General features: G+C 38.4%; 1 protein-coding gene across 3 annotated transcripts in view; it reads left to right on the top strand.

Annotated features, from left to right (window-relative positions):
- Positions 1-14,784, top strand: part of ELFN1 (extracellular leucine rich repeat and fibronectin type III domain containing 1) — a 177,952-nt gene extending 163,168 nt beyond the window's left edge. For all 3 annotated transcript variants that reach the window (XM_085885141.1, XM_085885124.1, XM_085885131.1), the window contains one exon: positions 11,647-14,784. In XM_085885141.1, coding sequence (XP_085741267.1) covers positions 11,905-14,358 — 2,454 coding nt within the window. In that variant the 5' untranslated portion in view covers positions 11,647-11,904 and the 3' untranslated portion in view covers positions 14,359-14,784. The remainder of the gene's footprint in view (positions 1-11,646) is intronic.
- The last annotated feature ends 1,395 nt before the right edge of the window (positions 14,785-16,179 follow it).

Raw genomic sequence — 16,179 nt, 5'->3', positions numbered from 1 at the left:
TTTTCTCTCACATGGAGAGCAAACTTCCCCAGTGTGTTCCATCCCATTCTTCCCTCAGGACTTCAGGACAGCTAATCAACACTACCCAGGTCAACCCTGATCCATATTCATGATCTCCTCTTCCCCCAAATTGCCCCATTCCCAAGCATTCCCTTATTCCAGGTTATTTCTTTTTCCCCCATCCAATAAGACCCTCACCTCTTTTCGGATGTGAGTAGGTTTGTTACTTTTCTGTTTCATCCCCGATTTCACCTTCTTCTTTTTTCTGTGCTTCATTCAGTTTATGTGCAGCTTGTTCACCCACATATGTGTCTATTCTCCCCTTTTCCATTTTGTTCCCTTCTGTTCTACTCTCGGTCATCCACGAGCACTGACCATGTCTATGATATATATAAATATATATATATATATATATATATATATATATATATATATATATATATATATATATATATATATATATATATATATATATATATATATATATATATATATATATTGTTGCGGATTCGCGCCCGCCGGCGTGCTGACGGCCACGTAACTCGAATCGCGGCACGTCGCCCACCGGACGGACAATCCAGTCGTGACCCTCTCGGACTAACGCCGGGAACCAGTCACGGGTGGACCTTTCAGTCTCACCGCGATCGAGCCAATCAGCCCCCGCGTGGGATAGGGTTGCTCGCCAAATTCGACCTACCTAAGTACCCACGCGGAGGGTAGACCGGGCGATCGCACCTCGCCGCAGGTCGACTTCGGACACGGGCCACTTAAGCGACCCGTTCCGTACTATCAGAATAACCGAGCGGTGTTATCGTCGACCTCGACGGTTCGATTAATTATCGGGCGTATTCAGCCCACTACCAACCCTTTACGTGAAGCAAGATGAGGGTTCAATGGGAGAAATGACGAAGCGAAGCGGGAAACAGTTCAACAATAAAGCACATTTATTCGCGACGAACGGAAAGCACACATATTCAATTCCACCAAAAGCACACAGAAAAAACACAATTCCATTTACACAAAAAGCAAATATAAAAGCGAAAACAATGCAGAGCTAATACCGACTACCGAGCACACGGCAACACTTATACAATTCTACCTCACAGACGGCGCCGACAACACATACCCAAAACCAAGGAAAAGAATACCCCCAAGAATGAGGCGGGCCTGAGGCCGAGACCGGGTCGCGCCTACCCGTCTGGTGATGAGACGCGGAGCGGCGATGGCGCCCCAACTCCGCGGACCTCGCGGACAGTGTCTGGCAGGGGGTGGGAAAGGGCCCCCTTGGTCGCACTATCTCAGCGCGGGGGGAAACAGGAGGGGGTTGCTGATGCTCGGGGTATAGAGGATCTTTATTATGTGCGACGAGCGTCTCCACCTCGGCCAGGTCGTGCTGTCGGCCTCCCTCGGGTGCAGCTTCCTGCACGACGCGAGCACCCCCTCGTCTGGTGTCGCCGCCTTTCCACAGCTCCGTCCCCTCCGTTCCGCACACGACGAGCAGCTCCACCGCCCGCGAAGTCTTGACCCTCTGCTTCCGACTCTCCTACTCTCCGCCTCTCCGCCTCGGGACTCTCCGACTCTGGACTCTTCTTTGGACTCTCCCCTTCTCGACTCTGCCCTGACTGACGAACACGGTCCTTTTATCCCCCCGTAGCTTCGCCTTTGACCCCCTCCCTTTGACCTTTCACCTCGCTCCCCATTGGCCCGAGAAAAAGTGGGCGTGAAGGCTTTTTGATCCACAAATTTGCATATATCGATCGTCCTGGAGGCGGGGCCAATTCGCCCCTCGCTCACCGATTGGACGGCAAAAAGTGGGCGTGTGTCGTTTTTGATCCGTTTTTGAAGCACAAAATCCGTGATTTTGTACACGCTGTTCGACGCGCGCCCTGCACGTGTCCAACACCGGTACCCACAGCGGGGCAAGAACGGTGGCGATGCTACGGTTGCGAGGTGTGACGTGAAGGTTGTGGCGGTTGTGGTGAAGCGGCGTTGTGGTTGGTGGTTGATGTTGTGGTTGTGGTGGTAATCATGGCGGTTGGTCCAAATTAAAGATAGTAAAAGAAAAACGGCTATCCTGAAGAGTCGCAGCACGCATAAATGACATGTATTCCCACTAGACAACGGTCTGGGCCTAACTACACATGCACTTACCGAGATACCTCACCTAAGGGACCTGAATGGTGGTTTGCGAATCTGGTAACCACAACAATATATATATCTATATATATATATATATATATATATATATATATATATATATATATATATATATATATATATATATATATTTATATATAAATATATCTATATATCTTTATATACATATATATATATATATATATATCTATATAACTATATATCTATATATATCTATATATCTATATATCTATATATATATATATATATATATATATATATATGAAGCCTGGTGTTGGCGCAGTGGTTAGGGCAGCGGCTTGGGATCCAAACGGTCCTGAGTTCAAGCCCCGTTGGGCCACTGAATTAATACACCAGGGGGTTGACTCAGCCTGTCATCCTTCCGAGGTCGGCGAAATGAGTACCAGTATACTGGGCCGGTGTATACCCCGGTTAAAATAGGTGTACCATATCCCTGTGTCGTAAGAGGCGAGCAGGGTTGCGTCAGGAAGGGCATCCGGCGTAAAACACGTGCCAAATCACTATGCGGATCACACAGATGATCCGCTGTGGCGACCCCTAACGGGAGCAGCCGAAAGAAGAAGAAGAAGATATATATATATATATATATATATATATATATATATATATATATATATACATATATATATATATATACATATATATATATATATATACAGTATATATCTATATGTATATTTATATATATATATATATATATATATATATATATATATATATATATATATATATATATATATATATATACTTGTTTTACGCCGGATGCCCTTCCTGACGCAACCCTGGTCGCCTCTTACGACACAGGGATATGGTACACCTATTTTAACCGGGGTATACACCGGCCCAGTACACTGGTACTCATTTCGCCGACCTCGGAAGGATGACAGGCTGAGTCAACCCCCTGGTGTATTAATTCAGTGACCCAAACGGGGCTTGAACTCAGGACCTTTTGGATCCCAAGCCGCTGCCCTATCCACTGCGCCAACACCAGGCTATATATATATATATATATATATATATATATATATATATATATATATATATATATATATATATATATATATATGTATATATCTATATCTATATCAATATCTACATATACATATGTGTATATATATATATATATATATATATATATATATATATATATATATATATATGTTTATATGTATATATCCATATGTATATATATATATATATATATATATATATATATATATATATATATATATATACAGTATATATCTAAATATGTATATATATATATATATATATATATATATATATATATATATATATGTATGTATTTGTATGTGTGAAATATATTTTTTGTATATATATATATATATGTATATATATATATATATATATATATATATATATATATATATATATATATATATATATATATATATATATATATATATATATATATATATACTAGCTGAAGTACCCGGTAATACCCAGGAAATTTGCCCTATTTTCCTCACGCTAATTAGACTGAGGCATTATTTGTATGGAGCAAATTAGGAAGGCTTCTTTTATTCCTCAGATTTATGGAAGGAAGGCTTTCCTCATTCCTCATGCTGCCATAATCCTCAGAGAGGTCATAGTTGAAGGTGGCTTTGAGCCACTCAATGTTTCCAGCAGCAGTGGAAACTGTCTTTGATGTCCTGCCAAAACCCAGACCGAGAAAGCTGGAACGTGAGTTTTGTGCTTCTCTCGCCCGTTGGTGTGACGCTCTATTTGCAGTTAGGCGACGTTCTCTCTCTCTGCAGCCGACTCTGCTTGCCTGGCTCGTTCATGAGCAGATATATCAGCAGTAAGACGACTCGCTCTCTCTCTCTCTCTCTCTCTCTCTCTCTCTCTCTCTCTCTCTCTCTCTCTCTCTCTCTCTCTCTCTCTCTCTCTCTCTCTCTCGCTCTCTCCCGCTCTCTCCCGCTCTCTCTCTCTCTCGCTCTCTCTTCAGCTGACTCCGCTTGTCTGGCTCTTTCATGAGCAGATCTATCAGCAGTTAGCTGTTGCCGTGCGCGTACAGTTCGAGAATTCAAATAACAGGAGGAGAATGTGTATGTTTAAAATGTCAAAGAATAGGAACATTTTGTATTTCAAAAAACCCCAGCGTTTTTAACTATGAATCCTTTTGTTATGATTAATACGCCGGCGCACTCTTTGAAAGGCTTTTTTTTTAATGGGAATTTATTTTTTATATATATATATATATATATATATTTTTTTTTTAATATATATATATTTTTTCATTTTTATGGAGAGCCACTGAGCGCATCCTGGAGCTGAATGTTATTTCTATACATGTGTAAAGTTTCATCAAGATCGGTTCACTGGTCTAGGAGCTTATTCGTTACAAAAAAACACACGGACAGACAGAAGGACTGCCATTTATATAGTAGATATATATATGTATATACATATATATATATATATATATATATATATATATATATATATATAAATATATATGCTTACTGTATATATATATATATATATATATATATATATATATATATATATATATATATATATATATATATATATATGCTTACTGTATATATATATATATATATATATATATATATATATATATATATATATATATATATATATATATTTGTATATTGTTGAGGGCCGGGGTTCGGTGGCGAGGACGACCGCTAGGTGGAGCAGTAGAGCCGTCTCCCACCGAACTCCCGGAATTTAGGTCGTGACTCTCGGACAACTCCAAAGGTCACGGGTACCTTAGCGACAGTGGACGCCAATATTTCGACAGCGTGGCGTTGGGTTAATTGTCTCGATCTCCAATAAACCTAAATAACCACGCAGTATAGCTACCGGGGAAACCACACCCTCGGCCGACGTTGTCCAAACCAAGTCGCTCTTACCGACTCAGATCCGGCATAACCGAGCGGAAGTTACCAAAGCCGCGCCGTACGAAATGAACGATTTACAGCACCGACGGCCTCACTAATTCTCAATACGCACTGTGCTGGGTCAATGGGAGAAAGCGCAGAAAACGAGCTGGTACATTTAATGGGGGTTTATTTATCAACAATAATCGGGGAGGGGAGCACACAAAGAGCAGAGTTATCCGAATAAAATAAATGCAGGCAATGTACAGTGAGTGAAAGGCACTTAACAGTTCTACTTAACAGACTGGCACACACACACACACACACACACACACACACACACACACACACACACACACACACACACACACACACACACACACACACACACACACACACACACACACACGTAAATGGTGGTCGCGGCCTTTCATTGGCCCTTCAGCTTGGAAGGGAAAGGCGAGCTGAGGGCAGGGGCCTATTCTTGCCCCTGGCCGCCTTGTGCAGTCTGATCGAGCTTGTCCAGTGGCGGGAATTGAACCCGCCGCCACAACGCAGCGCCAAGCACCAGATATCAGGAATGACGCAATGGACGCTAGCCACCACGGGAACGGACCAGACGAGACGAGCACCCGCGGGTAGACAAGAAGGCCAGCAGGCAAGACGAGGCTTCTTCTCTTTCTCCTTTTTCCCTTCTCGACGATGGGGTGAACCTTCTCTTATCCTTCCCCTCCCCCGCAGGTCGAGGGAAATGCTCTGAGGGACTCGCCTCTAGATTGGACGAGAGGTTGGCGGGCGACTGGTGGCCGCCCCTCATTGGTCGGGCAGAACACTCCATCTGGCTAAGGCGGAGCCAGTCCTGAGGTGATGAGCTTCCCTGATTGGACAAGGGGTGGTCCGGTGGGAGGGGCAACAACCACCCTCTCCCCGTGCTTGTCTGAGAACCCAGACGGAACAACCAGGGGAGTACTCTATTCTCCATCCATCCTTGTCGCGGGGAGGGGTGATCTCGGGTCGGCTGTCGGGCCGGCCGCTGGCGATTGGACAAGCTCACGGTGGGCAGAGGGAACCTCACCCCTGTACGTGACACAATGCACGTGGGCAATGGATGGCGATGGTGCGAAAACCAAGGATGATTGAAGATGTAAAAAAAAAAACCTGACTATAAAAGTAACTCGTAGCGCACACATGTAATTAACCCATTAGACAGAAGGACGGGACCCTGACTATAAACACATACTTATCGAAATAACTGAACTGCGGGGGCTGCTTTCTGTGTGCAAATGGCTTCCAGATTCGTAACAATATATGTGCATAAATATATATGTGTACATATGTGTATATATATATATATATATATATATGTATATGTGTATATCTGTGTGTATGTGTATACATATATATATATATATATATGTATATATATATATATATATGTATATATATATATATATATATATATATATATATATATATATATATATATATATATATATATACATATGTGTGCATATACACACACACACATGAGGCCCCGCGAGGAGGAGTGATGTAAGCGGCATTTTTTAATGATATGATGATCATAGGATCAGATGATAGGGGAAGGGTTAAAATAGTGCTATATGGCATCAACTTCAAAATGGCCGATGTGTCCCTTGCATCATTCCTCCTCGCGGCGCCTCATATATACATACATATATATATATATATATATATATATATGTATATATATATATATGTATATATATATATATATATATATATATATGTACATATATGGCAATATGTACATATAAGAGATCAATGGCAACTTTGAAAGAGCTACATGCCTTTAGGCAAAGACTGGACACTGTGTGCATGTGACAACAATATCCCAAACACTCCACAAGTCTGGCTTGTATGGATGGGAGGGTGACAAGATGGAAGCCATTACACAAAAAAGCCCACCTTGAGTTCCATTTAAGGTATGCAAAAAAACACTCTCGAGATTATCAAGCCATGTGGCAAAAGGTTTTGTGGTGTGATAAAACCTGGATGGAACTTTTTGACCTAAATGCGAATTGTTACGTTTGGCGCAAACCCAACACATCACATCACCAAAAGAACACCATCCCTACTGTGAAGCATGGTGGCGGCAGCATCATGTTATGGGGATGTTTCTCTTCAGCAGGAACTGGGGCCCTTGTAGGGATAGAAGGGAAAATGGATGGAGCTAAATTGGATGGAAAATGGATGGAGCAAAAAGATGGAGCACAGCCAAATCTACACTGGAGTAGCTAAGGAACAAAAAGGTAAGTGTCCATAAAGTGGTCCAATCAGAGTCCCAAGCTAAATACAATCGAAAATCTGGAGCATGACATGAAGAATGCTGTCCATCAATGCTCCTCATGCAATTTGACTGAGCTTGAACATATTTTTTTTCAGAAGAATGGTCAAATATTGCTAAATCAAGGTGTGCAAAGTTGGTGGAGACTGATCGCAACAGACTCACAGCTGTATTGCTGTCAACGGTGTTTCCACCATGTACTAACTCAGGGGGTGGACACTTATCCAACCAAGATGTTCTAGTTTTGTATTTTTTTATTAATTTTCTGAAATTTGTATAATTTGTTTTTCACTTGGAAGTTGTGGGTTACGATGTGTAAATAAAGGTAAAAAAAAGTCTGATTCAATGCAATTTAATTCCAGGCTCCAAGGCAACAAAAGGTGAAAAATTTTAAATGAGGGTGTAGAGTTTCTATTGGCACTGCATATCTTGAAGAGCTGAAGTTAGTTTACTCACATGTTTCAAAATAACACAATGAGCAATAACTACTGTAGATCTGTGCTCCACACTGCACAGAGGAAAAAAAAAATTAATTGGAAGGGATATATATATATATATATATATATATATATATATATATATATATATATATATATATATATATATATATATATATATATATATATATATATATATATGTATACATATATATATATATATATATATATATATATATATATATATATATATATATACATATATATATATATATATATATATATATATATATATATATATATATATATATATATATATACATATATATACATATATATATATATATATATATATATATATATATATATATATATATATATATATATATATATATATATATATATATATATATATATATATATATATATATATATATATATATATATATATATATATATATATATATATATATATATATATATATATATATATATATATATATATATATATATATATATATATATATATATATATATATATATATATATATATATATATATATATATATATATATATATATATATATATATATATATATATATATATATATATATATATATATATATATATATATATATATATATATATATATATATATATATATATATATATATATATATATATATATATATATATATATATATATATATATATATATATATATATATATATATATATATATATATATAAAATATATATATATATATATATATATATATATATATATATATATATATATATATATTATATATAATAATATATATATATATATATATATATATATATATATATATATATATAAAATATATATATATATATATATATATATATATATATATATATATATATATATAATATATATATATATATATATATATATATATATATATATAAATATATATATATATATATATATATATATATATATATATATATATATATATATATATATATAAAATATATATATATATAAAATATATATATATATATATATATATATATATATATATATATATATATATATATATATATATATATATAAAATATATATATAAATATATATATATATATATATATATATATATATATATATATATATATATATATATATATATATATATATATATATATATATATATATATATATATATATATATATATATAAATATATATATATATATATATATATATATATATATATATATATATATATATATATATATATATATATATATATACATATCAGAATAAAAGCTGGTCAAAAATGATGGGTTGGAATTATTTTATTTATAATATTCAAGGGAACTGGAAGATATGATGATCTGTAGCAGTAAGCGTTATTTTAAAACACTACATGCCCAAACGTGACCCTATTTTCTTTATCTTCTGGGACGTTTCATTTTGACAGGGCAGCCTTGTGAGCGTGCGGAAATCTGAAGCCTCGGCCTAGTGTCACTTGTGCTTCTATCTTCTTTATTTATTGGACATCCTTCTGACGTAAATGAACACTCATTTTACTCTGAGCACGCTGCACATCATGTGCAGCAAATCTCACCCACCTGTGCCTTGTATTTATTTTTTCTTTTTGATGCTTCTGTATATCACAATTGATGCCCGGTTGCATGTCACTGTTGACATTTCCAATAGAAGAGACGTAATTACTCTTTTATGACAAATGTTATTTTAGTTTTTTTATCCTAAAAAATATACCATAGTGAACACACAGTCATGTTTTAAGATTGGCCTTGAAAACCCTTTTTAAATCGTCCTAATGAAGGGGTCAGACAAATATACACACTGTGTTTTCTATAGGTACATATTTGAGAATATTTTGAGAGGGAACAAGAGTGCGTGCTTGACCCCCATATGTTCATTCCACACCAAACACACACACAGAAATCAAAATCCCCCACTCCCTCTCACCTATGAAAATATTGGACGTCTGGTTGTAACGGCGCTCTCCACCAGGCAGTCGTCGATGTACTAGTTCAGCATTGCTTCAAACTGTCGCTTCAAACTCATTATGAAGTTCGTTTCGTCTCTCTGCGCTGTCTCTGCAAGCGTATCAGCTATAATGCTGCCTAATTAGGGGAGAGCTGTGATTTAGGGGGTAACGGAGCAAGCACAGTTAAATTTTACAAGGTGATTCACTTAAGACGAAATGACTGAAACGGCTGCAGGAGCGAGGCAGCTCGACACGCACATGATGAACAGTTCCAAACAAGGTCTTAGCTCGAAAATGTTCGCTTGGATAATCTTTGGGTTTTTATTCTTTAAACATTGTGCATATACGGTACATCGGAGTAGAGATCCGGGACTATCGAGAATATAGCTTGTTGGATGAGCAATCAAGCGCTCCGCCTGGGAGGTCCGACCTCTGCACACTTGATGTGTTCACAGCAAGGAGGGATCACCAAAAGTGTCAAGTAGATTAGTGGAATATAGACCACCATTTAAAAGTTGTTGTATTTTTGTTGCCAATACTATTATATGCACAAATAAATTGAATGTTTGGGTGAGTAGAGATGGGGTGGGGGGAGGGGACATGAAAACAATTAAAGGAAACGATGTCGGGAAGGAAGAAGCATCAAAGGAAGGGAATGAACTATCACGAAGATTGGGAGGAGGGAAGAAGAAGTTGGGAGACAAGAGTAATGAAAGGGGGAATGTTCGGCATATGCCACCATTTTGCATACGTAATAAATAGATGTTCCCGAACCAGGTGGTTCAAGAATATAACGTGTGTATAAAAGTAGAATCTGGTTATCTGCATATCAATGATATATACGACGATGTTCTCTCCGCATTTCGCATTCTGTTCTCCGCACATTTCTTGTCACCGAGGATTGTCCAGAGTTAGCACAAATACCTTTGAGCTGTCTCGCCTGAATTTGATTCCCAACTCTAAACTGTTCCATTGAGGCTTCACAGGGCAGGATGTTATATCATGAAATGTACCGTTCCTCGGATGAACGTAGAACTGGGTGTCCTGTCTGCACAGCGTTTGTTGATGGCCGTTAAAGATCCCACGGTGTCTTTTGTGAAGAGCAGCAGAGTCATCGCCGGCATGCTGAAACAAATTACAAATTCCTTCCATCTTCAGTCAAACATCAGGCATGGCCAGCCAGTTGTAGTCCTGCAAGACGTTGCCATAAACCGACTTCACAGGAAAGTGGGAATAATTGGGGCCACTCAGGAAGTCGTAACGGTCGGAGGAGTCGTCTCTGTGCAATTGTCACGCTCAAACTACCAAATATTTAATTATTCCTTTGAAGCAACGAATAGAAAATTATAATTTTCAGCAAAGTTTATAAACAGTATGATGAAAAATTCATGATCCATCAATGTGTCATTTTAAAAGTGTCGTCAGTCTTTTTTAAGTGCAAGAAAATATTGATTGGTGATTAGCGCATTAAGAGTTCCATTTTTCAATGTTGACCTGATGTTTGAATATGTGAATTCCAAACAGCAGTTGTGCACAACACTCGACTTTACATTTTTCAAAAATAGTGTATCAACTGATATAAAGAAGAGTGGAATAAATAACAACAATGGCAGTGCAGATGATGTGTGCTTTCTTCAAAAGGAAGTAGGAGTTAAGGATTAGGAATTTAGATAATAAATGGTGAGCTCAGGGGCTAAGTTCTGGTTGGTTAATAGATGTTCCTTCACCTTAGTATTACACGAGGTAACATGATCCGTCAAATGCAAATGGTGACTTCAGTAACATGTAAACTGAGATGAGCTCAAACTTTGTTTTCATTCGTTGTTTTACAGACATGGTTGCATTGAAAGCTGCTCCGTGGTGAGAGCCCAGGCATGCGTCACTTCACTGCACCGTGGCTTCACGTAAATGTTTTCTTGCCTCTAAGTAAACATTTCGCTTGCCTCGATTTCTAATGCTAGTGTCTTGTTTGGCCTGCACGCTCGCCTCGCTGAGCTCCTGGTGGGAAGGCTCCTCGTATACCATGACTGGCACAAGTTGCGAATTTCCCGAAAGCTAATAAGTGAGGCAGAAGCAACAGAACGTTGGCCATGACTTGTTGCAGGCACGCTCTACGGCATGAAATAAGGCTCTGCGGCGGCATGCCACCCTCTTGCTTCTTCACGGCACTGCCCCTACTGCTTCTGCTTCGTGGTGCATCCTTGGCTGCTGGGGAATGCTGGTTTCTAGAAGGGCATCACAATTTTGTTTGGCAGGCCATCTGCAGTCAAAACCAGCCACCTTATGAAGCCATACCAACACATATCAACAGCACCGTATTGGACATAAAACTCAATGACAACAAGATAAAAACTGTAACTGTCAGCGCTCTTACAAACTTTGTCAATCTTACGCAGTTAGATCTGACGAGGAATGAGATTGAAACGATTGAGGAAGGTGCGTTTGGTCACAATGAAAACCTTCGCATTCTCAACATCAGCTACAACCATCTCGTCAACCTCACTGATGGAATGTTCTGGGGGTTAGGGCAACTTGAACAGCTATACCTGCAGGGAAACCTCTTGGAAACGATTGCAGCTTCAGTGTTTCAGGAATGCTTGTTGCTTGTTCATGTTAATTTATCTTCCAATCACTTGGCTGTGCTTAGTAGTGCTGTGTTTCAACACCTGAATATGCTTCGTGTATTACAATTATACAACAACCCTTTTAACTGTACATGCCTCCTTCTACCTTTCCTGAAGTGGCTTCAGCGGCTGAGACATGTTTCAGCCTACTATGAACTCATGAAATGTGAGCTGCCACACAAGTACATTGGCTACCAGCTTGTTACAAGGCCTGACAAGAGCTCGGCAGAGGCCATTGTCTTCAACCTGCTCTCGGCTTCTTGCATTGATCACCATGCTTATCAGAAACCAACATATCCACCATGGAAATCTTCGACTACTGAAGAGTGTGGACTCAACCGTCATTGTAGCGCAGCAACGGGTTCTCGGCTCATGTTGGAACCTGTTGAGTATACAAATGATCATCTTAAGCCGGACATCCGTTTGAATTCGACAGCACCCACTAAAGTTACGCTTCTCATACATATCCCAGATCCTTTCAGCAAGATGTATGTGCTTGTCAATGTGCACAATGAAACACACTATGAGGATATAAAAAATCTCAACAAACGTCGAGAGACATACACAGCCAAAGGTCTTCGTCCTCGTACTAACTACACCTTCTGTGTGGCCTTTATCAAGAATGCTCAACGTGACCCACAGAACTGTGTATGGTTCAAAACAGAAAGTTGGAAGGAGTCCAAAAGCCCAAGTAACTCTTCAGCAATGACACACTATATCATGACTATTCTTGGTTGTTTGTTTGGAATGGTTGTAGTGCTTAGTGTAATATACTACTGTTTACGGAGGCGCAGGAAAGAAGAAGAAAAGCACACTAAGTCCATTACTTTGAAGTCGAGCTTGGCAGATTTGAAACAGGGTTCTCAAACTGAGACTGGGGGAGCATATCAGTTGCTTCCCAGCAAATCAGAACAAACAACCCCCACGGCAATGATATCCATCAAATCAGCTCTTCAAACTGAATTGGAGGTGGTCAAGGCACATGATGCAAACGAGACACCACGTACAGCCAAAGGAAACTATCTGGATGTGAGAACAGTTGAGAAGAGAGATGGACACAGTGTGGACAAACGTGATTCTGTCACTGAAATAGCTACAATTGCTAAAGAGGTTGATAAGGTAAATCAGATAATTAATAACTGCATTGATGCCCTCAAATCCGATGCTGTGACCTTTGCTTCTGTTGGAGAGCCTTCAACATCTACAGTTCCTCTAACTGTTTCTGCCGCATCTCGACCTTTACAAGGTCACAGCAGGGATGAACAGGTCACATTTTCACCCCCAGCACTTTTGCATGCAGAATCCTTCTACCCAGTACAGAAAAATTTGTCCCTTGAACGCTCTCCCAGACGGCCGAGTACAGCGTCAGCCCGCACACTGCGTTCTGTTTACTCTGAGTCATCCTTCGGGCCCACAAGTCATAGTGAGGAACATTATACTGACAAAGTTATAGTGAGACCTCCAAGGCCTCCTGATCGGCCAAGCACTGTCCCCAAATCTGGATTTTCACAACTTGAGGTTCAGCCTTTAGACCTGCATCGCCATTCATATCCTGGGCCTCATTACCGGCTACCAGTGCCTCAGGCGCCGCAATTACCCCCAGTTCGCAGTCCCAGCCTTCTACAGACCATGCCACATCCCAGGGCACTTGCAGGAGCACCAGCCAGTGGTCTGGCTGGCTACTACCAGCTGTCTCCACGAGACCAACGTTCAGGATACTTTTCAAGCCCTGAATACTCAGCCAAGAATGCACAGAAGATCTGGGTGCGCTTCAAGCCCTATCACAAGAAGTTAGAGCGTGACGAAGAAAAGATCGCGGCTGGACATGCACTGAAAATGAAGGTGCAGTTAGCAACCGATGAAGACTTGCATGACATCCTTGACTACTGGAAGGGGGTTTCGGCACAGCATAAGTCGTGAAACAGTTTACATACAGTGTGTGACTAATCTTCGTTGTTGAAACATGCCCTTTTTTAACACGTGACATTTTTACGTTTGACTTTGAACTCCAGTTTATTTGAATGAAGTTTGCCAAATTAAATTTTGCACTCCATTGCAGTGTGGCTTCTGATGTTAAATTACTTTCATTGACTTCATATTAGTCCTTAGTGCATGCTAAATCGTCTTTTGCATCAATGGTAATACCAGTATCATAAATGTAGACTTTGTGTCTTCCTGAATTTTATGTGGTTCCTACCGATAATGTCTTGTGTACACTTTATTAAGGGAATATATTTTAAAGTCATTGTTATTATTATTGCTATTGCCTTTTGAAGTCCTTTCTATAAGCAGAGATATTTATAATTCAGCACTTAACGGTTTTCTTAAAATAAACATGTACTTATAAAAAGCGACTTGACTTTTCTTGATAGAGATTTTGATTGAATTTTCTGACTTGCCGAATATTGCTGATGAAGTCATTCTCATTTCCTGATACACCCTGAAGATGGGGAGTTGCATAAAAAGCAGTGTTGGCATAATTTTGAAAGATAATACCTTTAGCATTCTATCAGATGTTCGGATGAAGCTTGATTGTAAGCCAGAACATTTGAATTGTCAGGGGGGCAGTTTCATAATTTCGGATGTACATTTTGGACACATTATGAAGATACTACAGACACAAAGATCGAGAATATGAAACTTTTGTTTGGCCATGATATGACAAGTGTTTAGTAGAAAACAAGTAACAATGAAAAAATAGTGTTAACACCTTAATGACCTTGGAATAATTAAAAAAAATACCATGTGTTTGGACATACACAGAAAAAATGAATTTTCTGACTTCATAAGTTCAATTAAAAATTTCTGTGAAGCGTGCAGATTTTTTTCAAAACAAGTGCATTTATAATTTACAATTTTTGAACAGCTTGTACAATTCCCTTAAAAATGATATATAATTTGTGCTGATAATTTCATTTTGAAATATTGACTTCCTGGTTGACAAATTTATGGAACTGCCCAGGGGGAGACTTCACCACTCTTTTCATAGTGTCTCTGTGCATTGCATAAAGGTTGTCATGCATACTTTAAAACTCAAAGTGGGAAGCAATCTCTATAATCTGACTCACTCACAAACTGACTGATATTAAAGATCGGTACCTTCCGGGTGATGTGCACAGCTGAAATTTTGCGCACCGATGGACATCAAAGCCGATACACCGGAACAATGAGTGAGCGAACTATTGGAAAGCATCTGTAAATGAAAATATAAATAAATGAAAAAAATGCAGGTGAGCGGCCTGAGACAATGGGGAAGTATGGTAATTTTGTGTGCCACCAGACATCGAAGCCAATGCACCAGGAAAATAATCACAGAACCATTGGAAAGCATCTGTAAAGGAAAATATAAAGAAATTAAAATAAAAGAAAGAAATGAAATAAATGAAAAATCAATTGCTGGTGAGCGACCTCAGACGATGGGGAAGCACGCTTCATTATTGCTTATAATATATAAGCATACCCCACAAGTGTGTGTCTATATGTGTATATATATATAGAGTACCAGTCAAAAGTTTGGACACACCTACTCATTCAAGGGTTTTTCTGTATTTTTATGATTTTCTACATTGTAGAATAATCGTGAAGACATCCAAACTATGAAATACCACATATAGAATTATGTAATAACCAAAAAGTGTGAAACAAACCAAAATATATTTTATATTCTTCAGAGTAGCCTTTGCTAACCCCCACGCCATCACATCTCCTCCTCCATGCTTCACGGTGGGAACCACACATGCA

This window comes from Eptatretus burgeri, chromosome 1, assembly GCF_056783735.1.
Source record: "Eptatretus burgeri isolate ZD-2024b chromosome 1, Ebu_testis_v1, whole genome shotgun sequence".
NCBI classification, from domain to species: domain Eukaryota; kingdom Metazoa; phylum Chordata; class Myxini; order Myxiniformes; family Myxinidae; genus Eptatretus; species Eptatretus burgeri.
This window is presented reverse-complemented; position numbering and strand designations above follow the sequence as displayed.